The 23,058-nt window shown below is 41.7% G+C and overlaps 1 protein-coding gene across 1 annotated transcript in view; it reads left to right on the forward strand.

Annotated features, from left to right (window-relative positions):
• The first annotated feature begins 3,173 nt into the window (after nucleotides 1-3,173).
• igsf11 (immunoglobulin superfamily member 11) overlaps nucleotides 3,174-23,058 on the forward strand; it is a 103,998-nt gene continuing 84,113 nt past the window's right edge. The window contains exon 1 of the mRNA XM_072392913.1: nucleotides 3,174-3,717. Coding sequence (XP_072249014.1) covers nucleotides 3,657-3,717 — 61 coding nt within the window. The 5' untranslated portion in view covers nucleotides 3,174-3,656. The remainder of the gene's footprint in view (nucleotides 3,718-23,058) is intronic.

The raw sequence follows: 23,058 nt of genomic DNA on the forward strand, positions 1-23,058 counted from the left end.
CTCTGACGTCCGAGCACACGAAGGGAGGCCGTTCAACTCGGCTCAGTCTAATACAGCAATACCAGACCGTCTTTAAACCATACACACCACTGCCATGTTCTTCTTTTACCGCCCCTACTTCTTCTTCCTCTCCTCTTCCGGTTTGCTGGAAAGAAAATAACTCCTTCCGGTCTACTTCTTGTAAGTGAATATACACAAATATGTATTTCATACTTTTTTTTACAACTGTTAAACATTAGCTGTTAAATATTAAACACATATTTGAACTTCTCCAAATTATAAAGATCAGTTCGCCGTTAAGCATTAAACATTCTAAGGAACTCCCAAAATAAAGTCATTAAATGAAAATGCACTGTTTGTGGCACATTTCTGCACATTAATATCAACAGAAGATCGCTGAATTCTAATCCTAATAGTTTGGTTGGGAGGCAATAATAAAGACAAGTGATAGAAAATCAGGTAATTGCAGTAGTAAAAAAGAGTGGATTAAATTTCTCAACAACAATGTGAGAGATTCATTATGCCATACTGAAAATGATTACTTCAACTAATTGGTGCTAAAGGTGGTTTTACAAGCTACTGAATCATGGGGTGTACTTTTCCCACATGACTTTTGCACAATTGGTTCAGTTTTACTCAATAAATAATCACACAGTGTGATATGTCATGTGTTGTTCATATTCCAATTATCTGATTTTTAATCTCAGATGATTCCTTTATGATGTGCTGATATGTAAAAGCTCACACAGTGTATCTTCTTTTCCACTTGACCGTACTTTGACCCATTCTAACCGGCAAGCTGCATCTTTACTTTGACAGGCTACAGAGAAAACAGCTGACAGGGTGACTCACAATGAAATTGTCTAAAACTCTTGATGTGTTTCACTCTGATAAAGAAAAACAATTCACCTGTTCCCGGAGTCATTCAAAAAGGCACGAAGGGAGATAACGTTCAACTTGTTAATCATGTAGACGTGATTGTTGATAGCAGTCTGACCTTTAAGAAACATTTTACAAAGTTTTTAATACAATTAAACATAATATGGCCCTTTTAAGATTCATGACGAATCGGATGCAGTGAATCTGTTTACGCATGAGATAATCTTGTTGCTTTTCTCTTGCTGTTTTACAGCCTGGTCTTTGAATGATACTGCAGCAGTGCAACCACTTCACAGTTTACTGCAAGCACTGAAGATAAGAACAAAAATATAAATTCTTCTTAGTGTCAGTGTCGTGAAATAATACGTTAAGGGTTAAAGTGTGACCTGCAGGCCTGAAGAGTTCAAGTATAGCAACATTTAGAGACATTTTAGTGTTAGGTTTTGTAAAGAGAGGCAGAATGTCAAACACTGCCTCAAACCTTTAACATGTGATACAGCTCACTAGATTTCTTTCTTTTTTTCTGAACTCGCATGAGTATCAGAAAAGTTGCATGACCATGACAAAAAAAAGGGAGCATCTGGGCAGGTTTACAGTTCAAGCAAGAGACAGAGTTGAACGGAGAGAGAGCGATGCGAAGACTTCAGGGCATGCTCGAGATGCCCTTACTTGCACCTTATTTGTCTGCAGTGACAGCTAAATGTCTGTGAATTCCTGCCAACTGCTCAGAGGCAACAAGGCAGGATGAAGAGATGGGGGGTAGATGGATGATGCTCTCCCATCACGTATTTCCCTTTGATTTTTTTTTTTTACTCTCTCTTTTTTTTAAGTTCTAAAAATCAAATTAGGGAAGAAAAATCTAAATGACTTGAGTTGTAAACTTTCTCTTTTGATGTTTGGATGCGCTAAAACTGCTAAGAACAGACATCCTGTGAAGTTGAGAAGATACAAGCAGTCACTTAATGCTGAGCTGAGCCAAGTGTCATCAGTGGATCAGAGTGATTAGAGGCTGCATCTAACAACCTACATTGTTTGATGCAGTCTTCTTGGTAGCTCACAGTATTTTAATCGTCTTTCCTTCAGTCTCCCAACAGTTATTTCCACTATTTCCTGATGCTGTCATGATGAATGTTTTTTTTTTTCTAAATAAAACAAAAAAGATCCTGCATCGAGGCTGTGCACCAATTCACATCCAGAATCGTTGAGAGGGACCTTTGCAGAACTCTGTCCGCTGTTTGTGTTGTGGCTGTGCTCCATGCAGTGTTCTTTTTTTCTTTCTTGTTGCCACTGATGTGATTCAAACCGGTGAAAAAAATCACCTGAGAAGAAATGATTGAACGCTACATCTGTTGCAGGGACGCTGTGCTGAAATTTACATTATGAATGAACAAAAATGATGAATGAAGGGTCTAATATAGCATCGCTGGTTAGAGCAGCTGCTGAATGATGTCACAGTGGCAGAAAAAGTAATGTAGTAGAAATGTCGCCCTAACCCTGTGATTGATTACAGTTTACATCTATCATCATTATTTATAGCTATCATAAATTAAACGTGCCACGAATCTAAGGCTATATTCAATGTGGACACTATAAATAGTGTATGGGCACCATAAATACACCATCACTTCATATCAACGTGACAATAAAGATATATTCTATTCTATTCTATTCTATTCTACTCTTTTGGTAGTTCTGTGGACGCGCCGCAGGTGGGCTTGGACGTCTCTCTCTCTCTCTCTCTCTCTCTCTCTCTCTCTCTGTCTCTCTCGTGTAGCGTCAGCGGTCTCCCAGCAACAGCCGGGCTCGAGCTCAACTCAATCAGCCGCAGCTGAGCGATAAAGCCGCACAGACTTACTCAGGCTGAAGGAAGCCGATAGACTGCTGCCTACAAAATAAAACAAACTCGTCAAGTTCCAACGTGCTGATGCTTCCCCAGGCTGACTGCCGTCCTTCAGTCTGTGGTGTTGGTAATCGCGCCAAAGACAAATAGCTACTTCGTTTTAAAGTGGCGGACACGCATCTTGTAAGCGTAGAAATAAATAACAATAAATAAACAAGTTCGTTGGAAACGGAACTTCTTGAGCAGAAATGTATAAAGTGGCGTCTTGGTACAGACGACGAAAATAGTAGTTCAACCGTGACCTAATGACAGTTGTGATGTCAAAACCGTAATGTCAGCTTCTGATTCTCCGAGATGTATTTTATTTTGACCAACCTCGGCCGGAAGTGACAGTGCCTCGCGCGCACCTCTCAGCTGTGACCTGCTCTCGGCTCCGCTTGGCAGCAGCGGAGAAGACGAGAAACCATGGAGCGCAACAAGACGCGTTGGAGAGACTCGCCAAGCGGACGGGAGAAGAGCCAGTTTCAGCTCTGTTTGTAAGTCTGTTCGTGGGCACATTTTTTTAAAGGCTCGCAGGTGGACGCTGAGTTTTACCCAAACTGAGGTGTGGGAAAAAAATTAATCTTGGAATCACCAGCGGCTACCAAAGAACGGGACGAGAGGAGCGATAAAAGCGGCCGAAGTGGAGACAAGAGATCTGTGGATAAAGCAATACCCTGTGCTCGCCTACTTTCTTCCTCACATTTGGGCAGATCACGCAGTTTTGGGAAAATATCGCAAATGTGCGCTGCGTAAAACCTTAGATTTTCTTACATGTCTCGCGTCACTGCAAGGAAGACTTACTTTTCTTTAAGGAATCTGTGAGCAAAGCTGAGGTTTCCAAAAAGAGAAGCATTGGACTTGAAGTGAAAGCCAGCCCACGGAACACTTCGGAACCATGTTGAAGTTTCAGAACTCAGACCTATGGATAGCCTGGATGGTCATTTTCTGCATGGAGGGTAAGTTGTGTGACACTTGGAAACTTGTTTATCTCTAAGAACAAGCAGAGCGCGTCCCGTGTGCTCCCACTGCGATGACGATAAATATAATGAGCCCCATAGTAGCCTACATCAAATGGCTTACTTCCATTTTAAAGTGTCTGCTCCAGCCCTGCGAAAACGGATGCATCTGGAACTAAATTGTGCCACCGGTTCAACCTCTCCAAGAGCGCGTGCCACGGCCTGTTTGATCCCACCCTTCCTTAATACAGTGTTTTTGGATCACGCTGGTAAATCCCCGGCAGTCCCACAAAAACTAAAACACCCGTTTTCAGTGACCCCCCACCCCTCCCCCTCCCATGGTCGTCACGTCGGTTCTTTCCAAAGCACTTTTGATTGTGCGCATCTTATCCCTAATGCGCTCTGCTGGCGTGCCTGGTGTTTCTTTCCGCTTACACAACGCAAGGACTTTTCTTTATTTTTTTCTTTTTTAAAAGCACGCTACCGCGACTGATAGACACGTATAAAAACGTGGTACAGTATAGTGGGAGTGTCCGTGTTTTGAAATAGAAACGTAGCAGACGGTGGAGGGTTGCGCTGGTAATCCGTCCGATTAACGAGAAGTAGGCTATGATGAGCAGCGGCGCAGGAGAGCGCGGCAACCCCAAAGGGAGGAGAGAGAAAAAAATCACTGTGTATTCCTCCACTTCTCCAGCGGGAATTACACTGTGTGCGCGTATAGATGTTTTTCTAACCTTCCCTTCTTGGTTCCGTGCGGCTTTCCCTGCAGCTACCCATCAATGTTCTTATTAAAAGTACATGCGAGTTAAGCGAGGTGGTCATACGTTTATGTTGGTTTTTCGTCATTCAGAAAATGGTATTCTGTGCCCTTATCAAATATTAAGCTCAGAGAAAGCACTTTTGGAATAAAATGCAAAACTAGAAGAAGACAACACTGAGGAATGGTCCCAAATGAGCCTCTTCTGTTGGCTGAATTTCTGTTACGAATGATGGTTTTAACCGTGACTGTAAGTTTAAAATGAAAGTCACAGCAGAGTAGATCCCTCAGAGTCTCATTTCAGAGTGAAAATACTGCTCTCTTTCAACTACACATACACACACACACACACACACACACACGCATACACACAGAGACTGTTCTGATATGTCAGTTTGAGATAGAGCAATTGTGGGAGATTGGATTGAATTCAGTCCTGATCCTGATTGGCCAGGTGCTTTTACTCTGCCCCTCGCTCATTTAGCCTCTGCAGTCTTTGGATGTATGGTCTCATCAGCTTTACACGCGCGCATATATCAGCAGCATGATTTGATTTTCCTGATCAGCTTTGCCCAGATTTTCAGATGCAAACATTGGATTGTGGTTGTTTATTTCATTTTATTCTGTTCCCCCTAAAGAGATCAGCATCCACATGTCTGTCCACTGCACACGACTGAATTAAGTCTCCATGACGTCACCACCGGTGTGAGCTCTATCAATAAGAGAAACTTGTTCATGAAGACGCTGCACTTGGCAGGACAGCGCTCCTTCCCTCCTCTCTCTGTCTCGGTGTGGATGGGTGGGGGGTGCTGCCGGTGTTGCTATAAATAAGTTCTGATGCAGCAAAGCGGGTATTGATTGTGGTTGCTTGTTTTGGTCGCACGTGCCGACCTCCACCTGTCATGTCAAGACATTGTCACCGCAACGATCTGATCAGTTCTGATCACTGTAAGCAGAAACGGGATTGTTTATTACACGTTTCCTCGCGCCACAGTTTGCTGTTTGGCTTTGATGTACGCGCACACAATGCTTCAGCACCGTGGACGTTTAGAAAGAAAAAAAAAAGGCAACAAGTTTTTGAAAAGTTCCGGAAAGCAAAAAAAAAAAAAAAAAAAAGAGCAGAACTCACAGGAGTCATTCTCGGCCTGCACTCTCATGTCAGGGTGTGCATTAGAGAACATTTCGAATCCATCAACCCCCCCCCCCCCTCCACACACACACACACACACACACTTACACATAAATATTGCATCATCACCTCTGAGTTAGTTACAGTGGATACACGTTGGGTTGCCTGGATCTGCAGTTCTTAAAGCGTCAGAGGAAAGTTTCGAAAAGTTAGAAGAATAACCAGCAGAGGCTGTGTGCTAATAAACGGATTGATTCGCCCCCGGCGTTAGCGGCACAGAGCTGCGCTGTTCGTGACGCCCGATTTTACGACCCACCCAGAACACCCCTTGAGGCTGTGGCAGGGACCGATCCGGAGATTCAGTCAATTCAGCAAATTAAAACCAATCTGAGGTTGTTGGCTCTGAACTTTTCAACCGCTTTTGTTTTTCCCTTTGTCTTGTTTTGATAGTTTCATAGAGTTATAGAATATTTCATAAACATTCAAAGGTTCACAGCCTCAGATTAGTTTTGAATGAAGAGCCCAGTGAGAAAAAGCAGAAGCGATAGCATGGAGTGTTTCTCAGACTCATTGACATTCAGGGCATTCGTGTCTGCATCAAAGCGGAACTCAGACCAAATCTCCTCTCCTCTCTCACTGTAAGCTTGTTAACCTTTGAGGGTCTGCTTAAAGTTCTGGCATAAATTTCATAGCAAGCTTGGATTGCCTGGTTTTTTTTTTTTTTTTTTTTTTTTTTTTTTTTTTTAACAATCTGGTTCTGTTTTGCCGATTGAATTTCTCAGACAGTAGATCGCTAGAATATGATAGCTGAGCTCTGTTTTCACGGTGTAGTTGGCAGCATTTTGGTGGTTTGAATGTCTCCAGCGAAAGGTCCGATTAGATCTGGCTGCTCCTCGTCCACCTCCTAAAATCTGCTTTGTTTTGTTCAATTAGAATTGTCTTTGAGTGTTTGACTGAAAAGAGCTTTAAAAAAAGAAAAATGTTTTAAACATTGTGAGTGTGGAGTGCAGATGCTGCACCTGATTCATCAGCGGATGTGAGAACCTCTATAAAGGTTTTGACATTTTGCCAAGGAGGAAAGACATCAGCAATGATCTTTGAGAAGAAATTATTGCTGCCATCAGTCAGGGGAGGGTTATGTGGTCATTTCCAAACCGTATGGAGTCCACGAGGTTGCATCTGATTTTAAGAACCTGTAAGCACCACGTGATTTTTCTCATTATGTCCATTATAAGTAAAACCTTAGAGTCTTGGGTTCAGTTTCACATGACTGTGCGTCTCTTCCTGCTAAAGCAGAGTTAGAACAAAAAGCCGTCTGTAATGTTCACGTGATAAGTAGTGTTTTTTCCCCTCCTCTTTCGGCCCGTTGCTAAAAAGGAGCAGCTGGAACAAGAGTGTCGGACAGATGGAACTTTCCACCTCGGTTATTTTTCCCCTCTAAAAATAGCCTCTCAAAAAAAATTAAAGGACCTTTGGGACCGCTCACAAAGTGCACGTTTGAGCGACGGAGGCGCAGGGAACTTCAGACGTCGCGCTCCTCTGGATGATGGCAGCAGCCGCCATCCTGGGAGGGGACATAAATAAATGATGGGCTGATATTTGGAAGGAGAGAGAGCGCAGCATTTTCCCCGGTCTCTTAAGCACACATTAAACCAGGCCCCGCGGAGTCCTGCTCAGCCGAGCATCTGGGCCCAACATCTGATGTGGTCAGTTCACGGAGGTTTTGGGGCTTTGAGTTTTTTTTATTTTTTGGGAGTTGTACCTTTTAATCAGAGTGGCAAATGAGGAAAACATGAGTGAGTTATGATATCATGTAGGGAGCAGTCCGATGATGATGCAGCTCTGTTATCAGCTGTGTTTTTAACTGCATTTGGGTCAGACCATGAGGCGAAGTGCCGGGGAATTAGGGTGTCACTTATCAAAACAGAGGCTCAGTCACTGCACTTGTCAGACACGCTTTAGACTGAGGTTTTGTTGTTTAAAATGTGCCACACACTTCCCTCTCTGCTGCAAGTTTGGTCATTTCAGATAAGGAGTTACGTGAAAAAAATAGCTTTTATTGTTTGACTTTCAGGGACATTAAAGACACTTTTAATCAGTGCTTAAAAGCTGCTGGGGAAATCTGTCTTACTGCAGCACGATGAGCAGGTTATATCTCGGTTTGCTTTAGCCACATAATCATTGCTTTAAGGAGCAAGATAATTTCCTCTGTGGATTAAGTGCGATAATGGCACTGTTATAAGAGCTGCTGTTAGTTAAGAATCTGTTAAATGCAACTTCACACTGTAACTCGGGGATGGAAGACAGTGTTTGGTTACAGGCACAGAGCACATGATGTCATTCAAGAAAAATTCCACAAATCTGACTGTATGTTATAATACCTTTGATTTAGTCTTTATAGTATGCTGGGACATGTTGTAGATTTTAAATGAGAGTCACTTTTTGCTTTATTTTCCTTTTGAGCATGCACATGAGCCCTGGGCTCATACATATTTAAAGCGCATGTCTTCCTCTCGTCATGGCGCCCTGAAGATCCCACCCTTGAAATGAGCAGTTTTGCTTTGCTGGCTGCAGAGGTTTGACAGGGTTTTTTTTTTTTTTTGCTGTCAGCACTTGCATATAACATCAGTAACTCAGGGGTTGTTTGCTTCGTGCTGAAACAACATTAAGTTGTAGAGAGCTCTGTCTTGAAAAGCATCAGACAGGCTCCTTTACGGTTTTTTAAACCGTACATTTTTATCAGCGAGAAGTTTAGCTAGTCTGTGATTGTCCCAAAACATCTGCTTGAACAAATACAGGGGAGGAAAAAAAAGTCTCTGATTGTGTAAATCTGTGCAACGTCATAACATTGAGTCAGATGTCTGACTGTTGAACAGAGTTACTTTTGTTTCTCTGTACTGTCAGTATCACACAGTGACATTTAAAATCTGTTTCATTATGGCGAGCCAATCCATGTAATTCTTTCTTTCAAAAAGCAGCCACAGCCAAGTTAGTAGCAGTAGCATTAAATGATACATATAGCACTTTAGTTAAGGTCTTTCCTAATCTTATTTGTCATTAAAACCTGTCAAAAATAATGCTATTCTCTTATTCTTCAGGGCATCGGCTCCAATTTTCATGTCTGTAACAATCCATGTTAATTGACTTATAATTCACAAAAGGCCCTCCCACACCATTCACTTCCTTGTGCGTGTGATATATTGTGGCTCTCAGTCAGTGACTGCCAGAGGGTCGTTAAGTTGTTCTCTGGTGTTACTGGGAACAGTTGCTATGTTTATCATTGGAAGGCTTTATGAGCTCAGATCAATGGCGAAAAAGATGCTCCTGAGCACACATTATTCCCGCAGGTGTTTGTGCTGGGGGCCCTTTTATTTCCCTGGCAACTAAATTGCAGTCCACCCTCAAAGAATCACGGTTTATTTGAGACTGTGATGACTTCATCAGTTCGATCCATCTCTCACAAATCTCCTGGTCTCAGGCAGTCGGATTGTCTTGTAGGGTCATTAAGCAGGTTCAGTCTCATCTGTTCCACTGCCCTTTTGTTTTTTTTATTTGAGTGTGTGACACGATATCATGCATCTTATTTAAATGAATTGGGGGCAAAAAGCAGATAAAACACCAAGCTATCATGTCAGTGGCTAAATTATCCAATAATTTGAATGTGACAATAGCTAATCTTGGTAATTCAACCCTCACCTCTAACATGGCTTTTCACTCTGTAGGATTAATTCATCACACTGATGCAAGCTCAACAATGCTTTTAAAACATACAAAAGTCAACGATCAAAGTGTAGCTGGTTTGCATCAGAAAACAATACTCTGAATTTAAAGTGTTAAATGTTAAAGCCTTCGACCTGCTGCGCACAGCGATCAGAGCGCTCTCAGTTTGGAGAAGCTGGGAGGGGAGCTGACAGACCAGCCAAGCCAAAGTTGCTCGAAAAAGGGACGGAAAAGAGTGAATTTTCACCATCTAAAAGAATTCAAACATCATAAACTTGGCAAACCTTATACTCTGAATTTTTACACAACACTTCACATTGGCCCACTACTCGTGCAACACTAATGTTATTCAGATGAGAAACTATAGTGACAAAGAAAAACAGCCATCTGATGCAATAGTTTACTGCTGTAACAATCCACAATGCTGCATTTACCCAAACTGCTATAAGTTTATGAAGTAGTTTTGAAATTCTTCTCCTGTCCCTGTTTTGAGTAGCTTTTAACCAAGCTCCCCCATCAGAAGTCCTCCCCAATTCTCCAAACTGAGAGTGCTCTGACTGTAGTTTGCTGCAGGTAAGACACTGACTGCTCATAAGTAATTCTCACATACCTGACCTAAGAAAAGAAAAGCAAAAAAACCCTTTAAGGCATTGTCTGTTCAACTGCCAGCTAACCACTTACATCATTCCACATTCAGCCAAGTGTTTAAGAGTAGATGTCGTGACCGTCCCTGAAAAACAGTTGGGACTTCCAAGATATTTTGTATCATTTTACATCTACAACAGAAGAACACGTCGACATTTAGAAAAGCAACCCGTGCTCACTGTAATGCTTTTAAACACCTACATTCAGGTCAAATATGATATTTCACATGTCCCTAAATCAGTCATTTGTCTCATCGAGCACTGAAGACTCAAATGGCTGAACCTAGGTGTACTATTAGATGCACAAAACATGAATTATCCAGTTGCTGCATATTTTATTGAATTCGCCCATTTCCTCTTTAAGACATATGAGACTTGAGCAAGTAAGTCTCCCTCCAAGAGGAGGTAACTCTGCGGGATCTGCGCCTTTATTTGTTTTAAAGTTGAAATGATATTCTGAAGTTTTTCGGTGAATTAGCTGCTACCAATACCTTTTTTTTTTCCACATGATTAAACCACGTAAGCATTTTAAGTTAATTCTGCCTGTCAGCCGTTGTGACATGAGCCTTTTTTTTTGGTTTGTGTGACTAATTTGAGGAATATTTTTCTCCCTTTGACACCCATCAGACCCAGAGAAATACTGTAGGATGAGGATGAGATCAGGAAATACAATAGCGCTGATGTGGCGAGCATTTGATATCTTACATGAAGAGATTTTACTGCACCAATGATAAGCACAAAACAAAAACCAACAGCACAGTGCTCCTTTGGGGGAAGCGGGCAGTCTCTTTCCAGTCCACTATGACAGACAGTTACTTAGGAGCTGTGTTTACTGAAGATGCAGATTCAGCTGTGGGGATGCTTTTAGGACACGAGTTCGTCCTGAAGCAAGGACTGGTTATTGGTATTTTCAACTGCACTCTCTGGAGTACTGTGGCCTCGCACCACTAATTTGAAATTGATTGGTAATCGACTCACACAATGACTAAACGACCTTACAGCGCTTGATGAACCCAGGGGGGCTGAGCTGGTGTCACTCGGAGAGGTAAACAGATCCTGTGACCTGTTTTAAGTGCATGGTGGTCCGCTCATTATGTTGACCATGAGCGGACTGAATGATAAAAACACGCAGGGGAACGTTTCATGTCTCTGATTCATATAGTTTGTAAACTGCCCACTCTTGCGCTTCATGGGTTGTTCATGGTCTTCTGTAATGGCTGTTGGGGATTCAGTTGAGAACTCCGACAGAAATGACCTCCTTTAAGTTTTTTAAAAGCCTCCAAGGGTCAGAGGTGAGCCGGACATGATGCTGTGTCAAAAAGGATGGAAAAATAAAAAGGAGTGGTAAGGTTTATGTTGCTGTGTATACAGTTTTTCTTTTTTGTTTTTAAAGAATAGGTCCTTTATTGATGCATCCTTGAAGATGAAGAAATCCTGCTATTTGGAGGCAGTTTGGTCAGTATGCATGTGAACTGTTGTCCTCCGAGATGTTGGGCTGCTAATGAAATGAAATTGGTACTACAGCAAAGAGAAAGAGAACAGAAGGGAACAAAGGGAAAAAAGGACAGATTCTCTTGCATTAAATATGTTCAGGGCTTTTCGCTGCCATTGGTAATTCATAAAGTGACTGTTTGGGGTGAAACTTGGCTGTTTCATTTCCTCTTCTCTAGCTCAGTGCCGCTGCTCTTTCTATTGGTATTATCTATGTAACTAGAATCATGAGGAAAGACACTATCAAATGTAACAGACTGCCGAGGAGAACATTTAGATTTTTATATGGTCCTGTAATGTACTGGTAAGATGTAGGAACATGCCACAATACAAGTCACACCCAGGTTTAATTCAGATTCAGTCCAGTTCTGTCCAGTTCAATTCAGTTCTACTAAATTCTATTTAGTTCAATTTTAATTCAGTTTCTTTGTAGATTACCCTTTTCTCAAAAAACACAGAAAGTTAACAAGTTCTGCCCAAGTGTAATTAGATGCTGTTAGATTACAGTTAAAATCCTAATCAGTCCAATTCAGTCCGATTCATTTCAGATATATTTATGTAATTCCAGTTCATAAAAAGCCTCCTATAGATCTGACAGCATCAAATATTTTAGTTCAATCCTCCACCTTTAAAATGTACCAAGGACACTTTCAGGGGAAAAAAAATACAACAAAGTAATGATTAATAACGGAAAAAGTCAGATGTACAGCATGTTTAAAACAGATACATTAATAAATAAATTACAGACTGACTTCATGATTCAGCTTTCAGAATTTCTTCGACGAAATTGACCACTGGCTGCATTTATGTAGCACTTTTATGACCCTTAGGAGCTATTTGGGTGACTCATTGTCCCCACCAAGGACACGTAAGTGTTGGACAGAAGGTCTTTTGGATGGAATCACTAAGCCTGTATGTGGTGGAACCTGCTGAACTATAGTTGCCACAGAGCGCTGTCTAATCATAGCCATTCAAGTCCAGCTGGTCAGCACAGACTTCACTCACATATCAGCACCTGGTTGGGAAAGACTGGAGAGAGAATCACACCATACTGTTCTGATTAATCACCACAAAGTCACCCCACGAGATGATTGATCATCTTTGTCTGTAACACGTGGCAGAGTTTATTTCTTAAAGACTTCTTGCCTCACTTTCTAGATTCTCGTGGTTTTACCTCATCATGCTCAATGCGCCAGTGTTGATTTGTTTTGGGAATTAAAAAGAGAAAACAAGCATTAAAAGAAAGGCACGAAGTTGTGATAAACCCAGCTGTTTTGAACAGGAAAACAAAAGAAATTCCTACAAAAACATCTGTATTGTGTCAAAGATCTATATTCTAATCTAAACACCAAAATGAGGCCAAGCTGCAGAAGTGAAAGCAGTCGGTGCAACACAATGTCTCTCAGAAAATGTGTGTTAAGTGTCTGAATTGCTCCCTGTTGGAGAGGTTGTGCCGCAGCTCTCTGTAGCTTCATTTTAAGCCCCTCTCTTATATTGTGCTCTTGAGCTTCACTCAGTTGTTATTGTTCATCTCTCTTTTAGATGACATTCTACCAAAATACGGGACCAACTTCTCTTTGTGTCTTTGTCACAACCTTCATCCTTGTGTGTCTCTCTAAATGCCTCGTTTCCTTTTCCTTGCCTCTGCTCTCTTGCCTTACATCACCACGTTTTCCAATTTCACTGTCTTTCTCTTTCACCCTCGATTTCACTCTGTGCCTCTCTTTCACACAGTCAAAATATCACGCCCTGCCTCTATTGCTCTGTCCACCCACACTTTGTGGATGCACAAACGGCTTTCCAGGGATGAGAATGGGACTGAAAAGTGGTCCTCGGTTGTACTGTCCCTGCAGACGAGGAATGCGCCTGTCAAATCTGATGCGTGTGAGCAGCCAGGAAGAATGGTGCATCACTGTAGGCACACAGTGAAAGTGAGGGAGATCCCATCTGTGCTCTGTTACAGCAGACTTCACCGTGGCATTGTCTCTGTTGGATCCAGAAGAACGGTGGGGGGGGGGCGCCAGGTGGGACTTTGACAAAGTGGTGAACACGTGTTTGCGTTGCTTATCTGGGCACACTTGCACAAAATCAAATACACTTCTCAGACATACGCTAACATTGCATGCACATGCCTACACAAACACACACTGAAACAGTTGATGATGTGTGTATGCTTACAAGCGTGGCCTTGCTCATGCACACTGAGACACCTGAGGCCTAAAACAGCTTCAGTATTACTCCCAGTTTCTGTGTTACAAAATCTTGTATCTCTGCATTGCTGTCTCGATGTGCGCAGCACTTTGAGGACAAACAACTACAGTGTAAGCTGGGATACTATACGTACAATAGCAACATGAATACCTCACTGAAAGCATGAAGATTTCTGCCTCTAGTATGTTGTTAGAGAAGATGTTCCATCAGAAATAGTAAACCACCAAGCAATCAAAACTGCTATGAAATACGACCAATGCAATCAGGAATCAGCCGACTTCATTTCAGATTCTAGTCAACCTCCAGGGTCTAAACACACATGCTATCAGAGACACTTAACGGCACAGCCAGGTCATTGGATCTCAACATTGTTGACGTCACTAGCAATGATCCAAACCAAGTAGTAGTGATAATAATCTGCCATAGCTTGAAACACCTCATCTATCAAAGAAATAAACATTCCCAGTGGTACAATATACAGTGTCATTGATGCATTGAGGCAGATGTATCTTTAGCAGTTGTTTGCCCTGGCTGAGACGGGGATCCGAGTTACAGTGTTAGCCAAGCCTTCCTCACAGTCTTTCTGGAAAAGTCCCTCCTGAAAAAGTCTTAAGCAGTGAATCCAGCTTCAGACATCCCTCACTGAAAACCAATAAGGCTAAGTAAAAGTAAGAACCAAAATCCTATAATTCTAGCTAGCATGTTACATGTAGCAGTTGCTTGCTAGGTACTTTGCTTCGCTAACCGTCCATCCATTTTCTATACCCGCTTAATCCAACTGTCGGGTCGTGGGGGGGCTGGAGCCTATCCCACCGGTCATTGGGGGAAAGGGCACACCCTGGACAGGTCGCCAATCAATCACAGGGCCACACAGAGACAAACAACCACACACACGCTCACACTCAATCCTAGGGACAATTTAGAGACACCAATTAAGGTGGGACAGTGGGAGAAAGCCAGAGTACCAGATGCAAAGTCCACTCAGCTTGGAATTGAACCTGGAGCCCTCTTGCTGTGAGGTGACAGTGCTAACCACCATACCACCGTGCAGCCTCGCTAACCATCATTCCCTGATTTTTTAACCACAGATTGAACTTCTTAAGGCCTTTGAGTAGGTTTTACTTACTGAGTAAAAACACAGGTTAAAAAATGTGCTCTAGTTTTTTTTTCATGCACTGGAAACTACATGGAGAGCAACAATAAAATAGTATTGACAAACAAATTGAAACAAATTTTAAGAAATATCCAAAATTTAAATGAAAATATGTGTCAATAAAATTTTGTGATTCTGACATCCAGGCGAGCAGCGAAGGCGTTGCTGGCACTGACTACCAGCCTCTAGCAAAGAGAAAAGTGAACTGACCTGAGGTTGCCTTTGATGGTTCGTTCTTTTAAAATGTTATGTTATAGGCAGATATTAAAATGCAGCAGAGTTACTAAATCATGTGACATCAACAAAAGTTGAAGGTTTTCATTCTCTAAAACACCACCTACAAGAGCTTACAACTGTTTCTTTGTTCAGACACTTTGTATACTGTGTAAACTAAGCTTTCTTTAAAGACTCTCTTCTGTCAGGCTTGTTCATTTTCGTGTTGGGACTCAACTTGTCACTTGTGTGTGCATTTGTGTTTGTTTTGTTTTTTTTCTTTTTTTGCCCTATTTGTCCCTTCAAAGCCTTTCAAGTAGATCCCAGCTATTGGAAGAGCTTTAAATTAGCAAACCATGATAATGGCTTGTTGTCCCACTTTACTCCGCGAGGAGGCTAGAAACAGAAAAACCTGACAACTATGGAGCAATGCCAAGACATTGATCCCGGCACCCTTAAAAATAGGATAATAGCTCTGTGATTAAAGAAACCCACTCAAAGACTCATCCTGAACAATGACAGAGTGCTAATGAGCGCACTTCTTCCGTTTTCACACATGCACTGGAGTCCTGAATAGTTCTGAAGGTGCTCTGGAGCAGTGGGATGCGCAAACTCAAACGTCTGCAACATTTGCTCCTGACAGATTTTTCAACCAAGCGTCCAAGTAAACTCTGTGGAACATCAGAAGGGTGAGACCATGTGCGAATATGTCAGCAAATATTCCGGAGCATTTGCTGCCGCTGTGTGAGCGAGCATGTGTGCGCTGGTGAGAGTTTATTTCTGCAGACCTTTCCTCTTTCTCCCCGCTGTTGTAGATGAAGATTCATGCAGTACTTCTGTCAACACAAGCAGCCTCATCTGCTATTCTCAATGCGTTGCAAAGAAAAAACTTCTATTTCCAGATCGTAATTTCTGCACAACATGTTGCCTCATGCGCGGGCTACAGAAAGCCAGTCCCCCGCACCCTCTACCTCGCATCTTTAGCTGAGAGAGGGCATCTCCAGCACAAAGCCTCCCGCTGTGATGTGCATGTGTGAACACTCACTGCAGAAAAAGTCCGAACCAAATACTCACTTTCTCCTGGAAATCTACAGCGTTCGCGTGTTAAAATGGCTTTAGCAGGAGACAACAGTGTCCATTACCACTAACACAGCAGTTCTAAAATCATCTCTGATGAACCCAGAATTGCCTTCCTCTTTCCAGAAGCTGCCTTCATGGCCTCAAGGCAGATGGTGTGTCACATTAAACATTTACTGATATTTGTTGCCAAAGTTGCTCTGAGAGGTAAACCCTTTTCTGTCTCTCCCTGTATACAGGAAATGATTGCAATTTGGATTACATATCTAAAACATCTTGCAATTAAGATGAAGAGATAAGGAGTTGAGTGCATTAATGGAACTGGATGCGTTCCTCGCATATGTTAGAAAAATATTTGGTGTTTGCACGAAGAATACAAAGAAATCTTAATGATTCACCTCAATAAGGAGTGAAAAAAGCTAATCTAATTTTCTCTCTCCTCGCTGCCGGTGTATATTTGTTATATTTCTTATATTTGACCAAAGAGGCTGTAACTCTCCCAGCGAGACACGGCTGTTGATCCATGCCCAGCACGACTGCCAGGAGATACTTTATTAATATGGAATAAAATGTAACCCATTGAGCAAAAACCCAAATCTTCTCCTGAAACAGGCATAGCTACAGATTAGATTTGCTATTGCTTTGTGACCCTGTTTCTATAGATTATAGATAGATTTGGCTTTATTTGATCAGTTGAGTAGCAGAGGAGCGCGACCTCACAAATGAACACACCAGCACATGCTGACACACTTGTATAATACCGTGCTACCATTTTATTGATACTTGCTAAATGTTACTAATTTTTGTTTGCTAATCAGCTTTTTAAAAAATGTCTAACAAAGCTTTGTCATGAAATGTTCAAAAGTAAAACGAGGCGACACAGTTTTTTAACACAAATCTTCGCAGTGTTTGTTGAGAGAAATATCAGTGAGGATCAAGTCAGTTTATTTCAGCAGCCGTTCTCCTCAGGCATGCTTCGGCAGAGTTTTTTCTCTCAGTCAGATAAAGTATAGTATATGAACGTACAGTCCAGTATATAAATGCTTCTTGACATGTTTCATCAGACAGAAAGCAGACAGCAACTGACCATAACAAGGAAGCAACTCAGAGGCAGCTCTGGAGTGGACTGTGAAAAGCTTGTCTGTGTGTGGCAGTGCTCCTCAAAGTATAACAAGAGATTGTGTGATAAAACAGTGGATTGAATTTGAAGATATCACAGGTTCATCTTCCCTATGGCTCCCAAAAGATATGTGTGCTCTGCTGCCTGCTAATTTCCTCTTGATTGTCGGTGATGGCCTGCCGGCCAGCTCCCTCTGATTATAAATTGTGACAGGATGTGTAACGGATGATGAGATCCCATAAATATGATTGTGAGAGCTTGTTTGCTATTTCTGTGCTTGCAGAGGCTATTAGAAATCAGATCTGGTGCGAACAGGGAGACAGTGAAGGGGTCAGGATGTGATCAAACTACAGAGAAGCTGAATTTTGGGTGATGAGCAACTAAACTGATGGTTCGCGGTAAGGCAATCATGCCATGAAGGCACATGTGTTGATAAAGCATAATGATTTTTCAATATTTTGAGCTGCCAAACATATACAAAGACTAAAGCTATTACTAACTGATGTTAAAAGCAGTGAGAAGCCTTTCTCTGGCCTGTCTCTGGCAGATTGAAAAACATCATGTTCATTTAGTAAATTATGGCAAGCTGTGACTGTTTGAGGGTGTTTTCTGAATTTGACACAATAAAACCAACAATGGAAAACATGAATAGTTTGTTAGCGGCACTGATTAGTGATCAGTTAGGGGGAATAAAGAGTAAAAATGTAGCTAACTAATAACCTTAAAAAAGATGTAATACACTTTCTGTCTTTGTAAGAATGGTCTTTGCACTGTGAAAATTGAAATTGATATTCCTGAAACTATATTCTCTGCAAGAGTTACTGTTCTATTCAGAAATTCACATTGTTGGAGATGATCTTCTAGAGTTTGTCACTGTCAATTCAAAGTTGATTCTTAAGCAAAGTGAGCTAGACATTCCCAGAGAATCAACAGTGAAGATGACACTGACAGTTCACTGCCATCACACTGGTTTGGGGATGCGATGCTCCTGTTGTGCAGTTCCTACAAATGGAGTCTCCTGTGGTTATTTGTTTATTGCCAAGGGCTTCCCACACACCCACACAAACAAACAGACACACCCACACATGCACATCCACACATTGTCAAACAATCCAATTAGCCACCATCCAGTCAATTGGGGTAATTACCCAAAGGCTATTAAGTTGTTTTCTGCCTGCGCACTATCACAGCTGTAATTATGCCAAAGCAACAGTGATGTGAAGTTACAGCTCACTGTCATCGCTCCGTCAGTAAGGATGACAGACGTAGTGCTGAGATGATAGAAAATCACTCTATACGCTATTAGAAGTTAGAAACGGCACCATGGAACAATGAGGAGCTGAGTCAGAGGAAGCAGGACAGAGTATCCTCACAGGGACCAGTGAGCTGCAGTCTGACTCTTCATAAACATATCTCATAATCAATGGCAGAATATCAAGTGATCCATCTTCTCTGGCCTGTAAACGGTTGACATTTTCCCTTTATTAAAGCTGCGAGATGAAACGCGGGGTTTTAACGAAGACACGAAATGATCAATGACTCCTTTGTGCTCAGCTGGAGGATGCCTTATTAACGCAGGGCATTGTCCCATTCAGAACGATATCTCTGTGTTTACAGGATGATTTCCCCATTGGAATTAGGATCTCCAACAGCCCCGTGTTGAATGTGTGGCTCCTCCTCACTTGTGCTTTGTAAATAAGCAGAATAGAGCTGCGTAATGCTTGGGGAGTGAAAAGGACAGACAGAGAGGCAGGAATATATAGCTTGACTTCGCTGCTGTAACACCGGGTGATGAGAACGGTGCGGAGATGTGTGCTGCATATTAGAGCACAATGGAAAAAAAAATTACTCTTTGTTTAAGTGAGGATAATGTAGAATAGCAGGGCCCATTGAGACTGCCATCAGTGGGCCTGCACAGCCACATGAGATGCTATTCACCATTGTTATAACAAAACAGTGCTTAGATAAAAGCTGATGAATGCAGGTTGCATGGCAGTGCCAAAGCAGTAACAGATTACACAACCAGCGTTCACAGCAGGGAGGGAAAAATGACTCCAATTATAATGACTCCTTCTTTCGATTAAGATGAAAAATGAATATTGTGAGTTAGCTGTGCAGATGAGATGAGGCGTACATGATACAGTGTTTAATAGCTGGTTATCAAACCATCACAGGCACTTGGAGGAAACGGGGCGGTGGGTTAAGAGCTAAATTCTTCTGGAGCGTCAGTGAGGGAATAACTGGGGACCAGAGATGGGGAGGTGAAAGTGAAGCTGAGAGAGCAAAATCAGCGGCGTAGGCAGATTTCACACCTGGTTTAACAGTCAGTCGGAGGCTGAACCTGACAGTGAGGGAGAACTCGCTGAGGGGGATGACTCGTCTGGTCTTCAGGGTGCAGGGCTTTAAAACTCGAGGTTGAGGTTGTCATCCCAAATGTGACATGTAGTTTCCAGGGCTTTTTCCAACGTTTAACCCAGACCGTGATCTTGCACTGACTGAATGCAACATGTGTCGACATGCTTTCAACATTTATGTTGGTCCAAAGTCCCAAATGTTGAAGTTTTATGATAAACTTTCAAAAGCTGCAGTGTTTTCCACGTTGTCTTTAGGTGTGTTCCGATCAGAATCTTTGGAGCAGATCAGCAGAGCAGCCTGTTCTTGGTTATTAGGAACAGATTGGAGCTTAAAATATATACAGTTATCTTTTGATATACAATGAGCCACTTTTCATGAAATACAAGTTGGTATAAAAGCTCACTTAGAACAGCACACCAATGTAACAATGAATGGTTTGAGGCTGTGTAAAGCGTTTCCCCATGGGGTAAAAGAACAGAAGGAAGAACAGGTGTTGCTTTTCATAGCTGTGTATATATTCATTCCACATTTTAATGAATTTACTCCTTTAAAAGAAATTGCGACCTTAAGAGGATAAAACCCAATGAAATTATTATGACTGTGCTGGCTTTGGGTAAAGGAAAAAGATTAATAAAGTAGTCAAAACAGACCTACTGCAGAGGTGCTAGCACTGTGTTTAATGATAACTATCACAGCCCCCCCTTACACATTACACACATTGTTCCCTAAGTGATTTACTTTATCACTTAGGGAACAGTGTAGATCTAACTCTGTTTTCTTAACTAAAATAAATAGATAAAACAGTAGTAGACTAACCTTAAAACAAACCAAAACAAGAACAAATGTTAGCTAATTCCAATCAGATTGACCAAAGAAAGTGACCAATCTCCTTCTACTTCTTTAAAAACATGATCACTGTACTTAATCGTCGCTTACAGAGTTAGCTAAAACCAGGGATAAAACCATTGAAAACCAGAAGTTTAAACAAACAAAAAAGCCCCCCCTACTAAAATAGATTCAAAAGAAATAAAAATGATGGACCAACATTTACATGCCGACTCCTGTTCAAGCAAACTGTCGCCATTAACCAAGAGCTATGGCCGCCGATCACCGATGCTTTTTCAATACCTGGAAGATCTCCACGCCAGCTGCTGTAGTTAGCTAGAGGTAACTAATCCTGCAAACAGGCAAGGCTCAGTGAGCTGACTTGGAAGCCTAATATGTATTATATGACTACACATATAATACCAAATGGTAATTGTTCTGCATTGACACTGAGTGCAGTATTTCGTGCTGTAATGACTATGAACGCAGCAGCGTTTGGACTACTGTCTGTGATTTCACTGGAACACATTACCGTGTCATTGTTTCCCCTTATCCCATTAAGTTACCATGTGTCGCTGATTCCGGGATTCTGGTGACCTGGACTTGTTTTATTCATGCGAGGAAAAAAAAAACGCTTTGTGTTTAATATCAATGACACATAGATGCAGAGGTTGAGAAATAGCTTCAGTAATGCTGTCTCTCACTTTACATTTAACCTCGGGTTGGGAGTTTAAATAATGTAGACTCCACGTCTCACACATTTTAGATAGATTAACACTGGTTTGTAGACGTTTATTGAACGTATGGTAACACGGTGACAAATACTTCTGTTGTGCTCTGATCTGTGTGACCACGGATCAAATTATTCAGGATGAATAGTGGCTGATAACAATCACTGTCTCAGTTACCTACTAATATCACAATGTCTATGTTTGATATCTCACTTCATCCCTTATCATTACTCATACATGACATCTCACTATGTAATGATGTCAATCCATCCTGCCAAATATAGACTATTGTAAATAGCTTCTGTAATTAAAGTAACTGTAAATAAATGATCTTTTTTTTAAGTAGTTGTGACTGATATGCTGTCAAACAAAGTTTCTTCAACACATGATCTATACTGCAGGGTAGCCACTATGTTCCTTCAAAATGTTTTTTTTTGTGTGGTTTAGTTGTGTGGAGATATCATTTCAGGGGGATTAAGCCAATCCCAAGCCGATATGTGAGTAAGACTGCAACTACATCATCAGCGGTCCAGCCCTACTATGACGTGTCATGCTTTTTGTTTGAGTGAGAAAGCTTCTAATGACTGCAGTAACTATAACAGCAGAGGCCATAAAGCCTGAGGGCTCATGTAGGGAGATGGCGGGGGCAGACCAATGGGTTATTAAAACATCAGGCTTTAAAATAATAGTAAGTAACTTTTTCATTCCCAGAAACCAGAGTTCACTGTAAATGTCACCGTAAGAGCCATCAAACCCTGACATAGTGCTAATTTTGAATCCAATCTGTGTGTGTCCAGAGACCTAAATGAGTCATCTTTCCAGGCCTAAACCAAACCTAACTCATTGCCGTGCAGTAAAAAGGACAGTAACAGTTTTTGGTAGAAGTTTGACGGGCACACACCAGTTACGTTGTCCAACGTTGTCAAATTGCATATTCATTTATTTGATTACGACGGTGCTGACGATTTTTTTGGACATTTTGCCTGTGAAACGTATTGATTCTTGTGCATTCTATAAAACCTATACAGGGATGTAGATGCAAGTTGACTTGTGTAGAGTTAAGAGGTAGAAAAAAGGGCAATATGCGTTTGAAAGCTGTCAGATATATCTGTTTCATCCTCTTCTTTTCTCTTTTCCACTGTATTCCCTTGAGCTCAAAAACATCTGGAGCTCGCACACAACCCAAATCCCCCTCTCTTTAACCTTCTAACATGTCTTTGCTTCATTCCGTCCCTTAATCATCTGCTCTCTGTACAAAGGGTGTAGCGTTCTTTATCAAACCCACACGCTTGATTTCCCCTCTTTTTATTTCCTGTTTCTTCACAGCCTGGGGAGTTGTGAATGGAAATTTTGATGAAAAATCTCCATTTTCATAGTTAATTTGCACAGCATATCTCTCCTTAGCAAGGCGGAGACTCAGGTGGGCATGAGTATTAATAGCTTCCCTCGTTGGTGACGTCAGCTGAATTCACACATGCGCCTCTTAACACTCAGATGGTGTTTTATGTTAGTTCGGCACATCACTGTGGTTATTTAGTCGGAGCTGGAAAGCACTCAGTATGAAATGGAGAAAAAGAATCTTTTATCTCCTCCAGCATCCCTTTCTGCCACTTATCCACAATGGCTCATTCATTTTCATGTCTTTTCTACCTTGTTTATCCCTCTGGAGTAGTGTTTGTCCCTCATCTTTTTTTGTTTCTAACCTGCTCTCTGCTTCACTCTTTCTCTCTTTCACTTCTCTAAATCATTTTGCTTTTTAATGTGATTGTCAAACACTATTTCAATGTCCCTCTTTTCTCTTTCTCTCTGCATGTGAACCATGTGACTCTCCCCGTCTCTGTGTTCATTGAAAAGGCCTGCATACTCTGCCTGAAAGCTTTCTGGGGTCCTCAATGCTGAATGCCAGTCTGTCTCT

This window comes from Leuresthes tenuis, unplaced genomic scaffold, assembly GCF_036924035.1.
Source record: "Leuresthes tenuis unplaced genomic scaffold, fLeuTen1.0.hap1 SCAF_9, whole genome shotgun sequence".
NCBI lineage: Eukaryota > Metazoa > Chordata > Actinopteri > Atheriniformes > Atherinopsidae > Leuresthes > Leuresthes tenuis.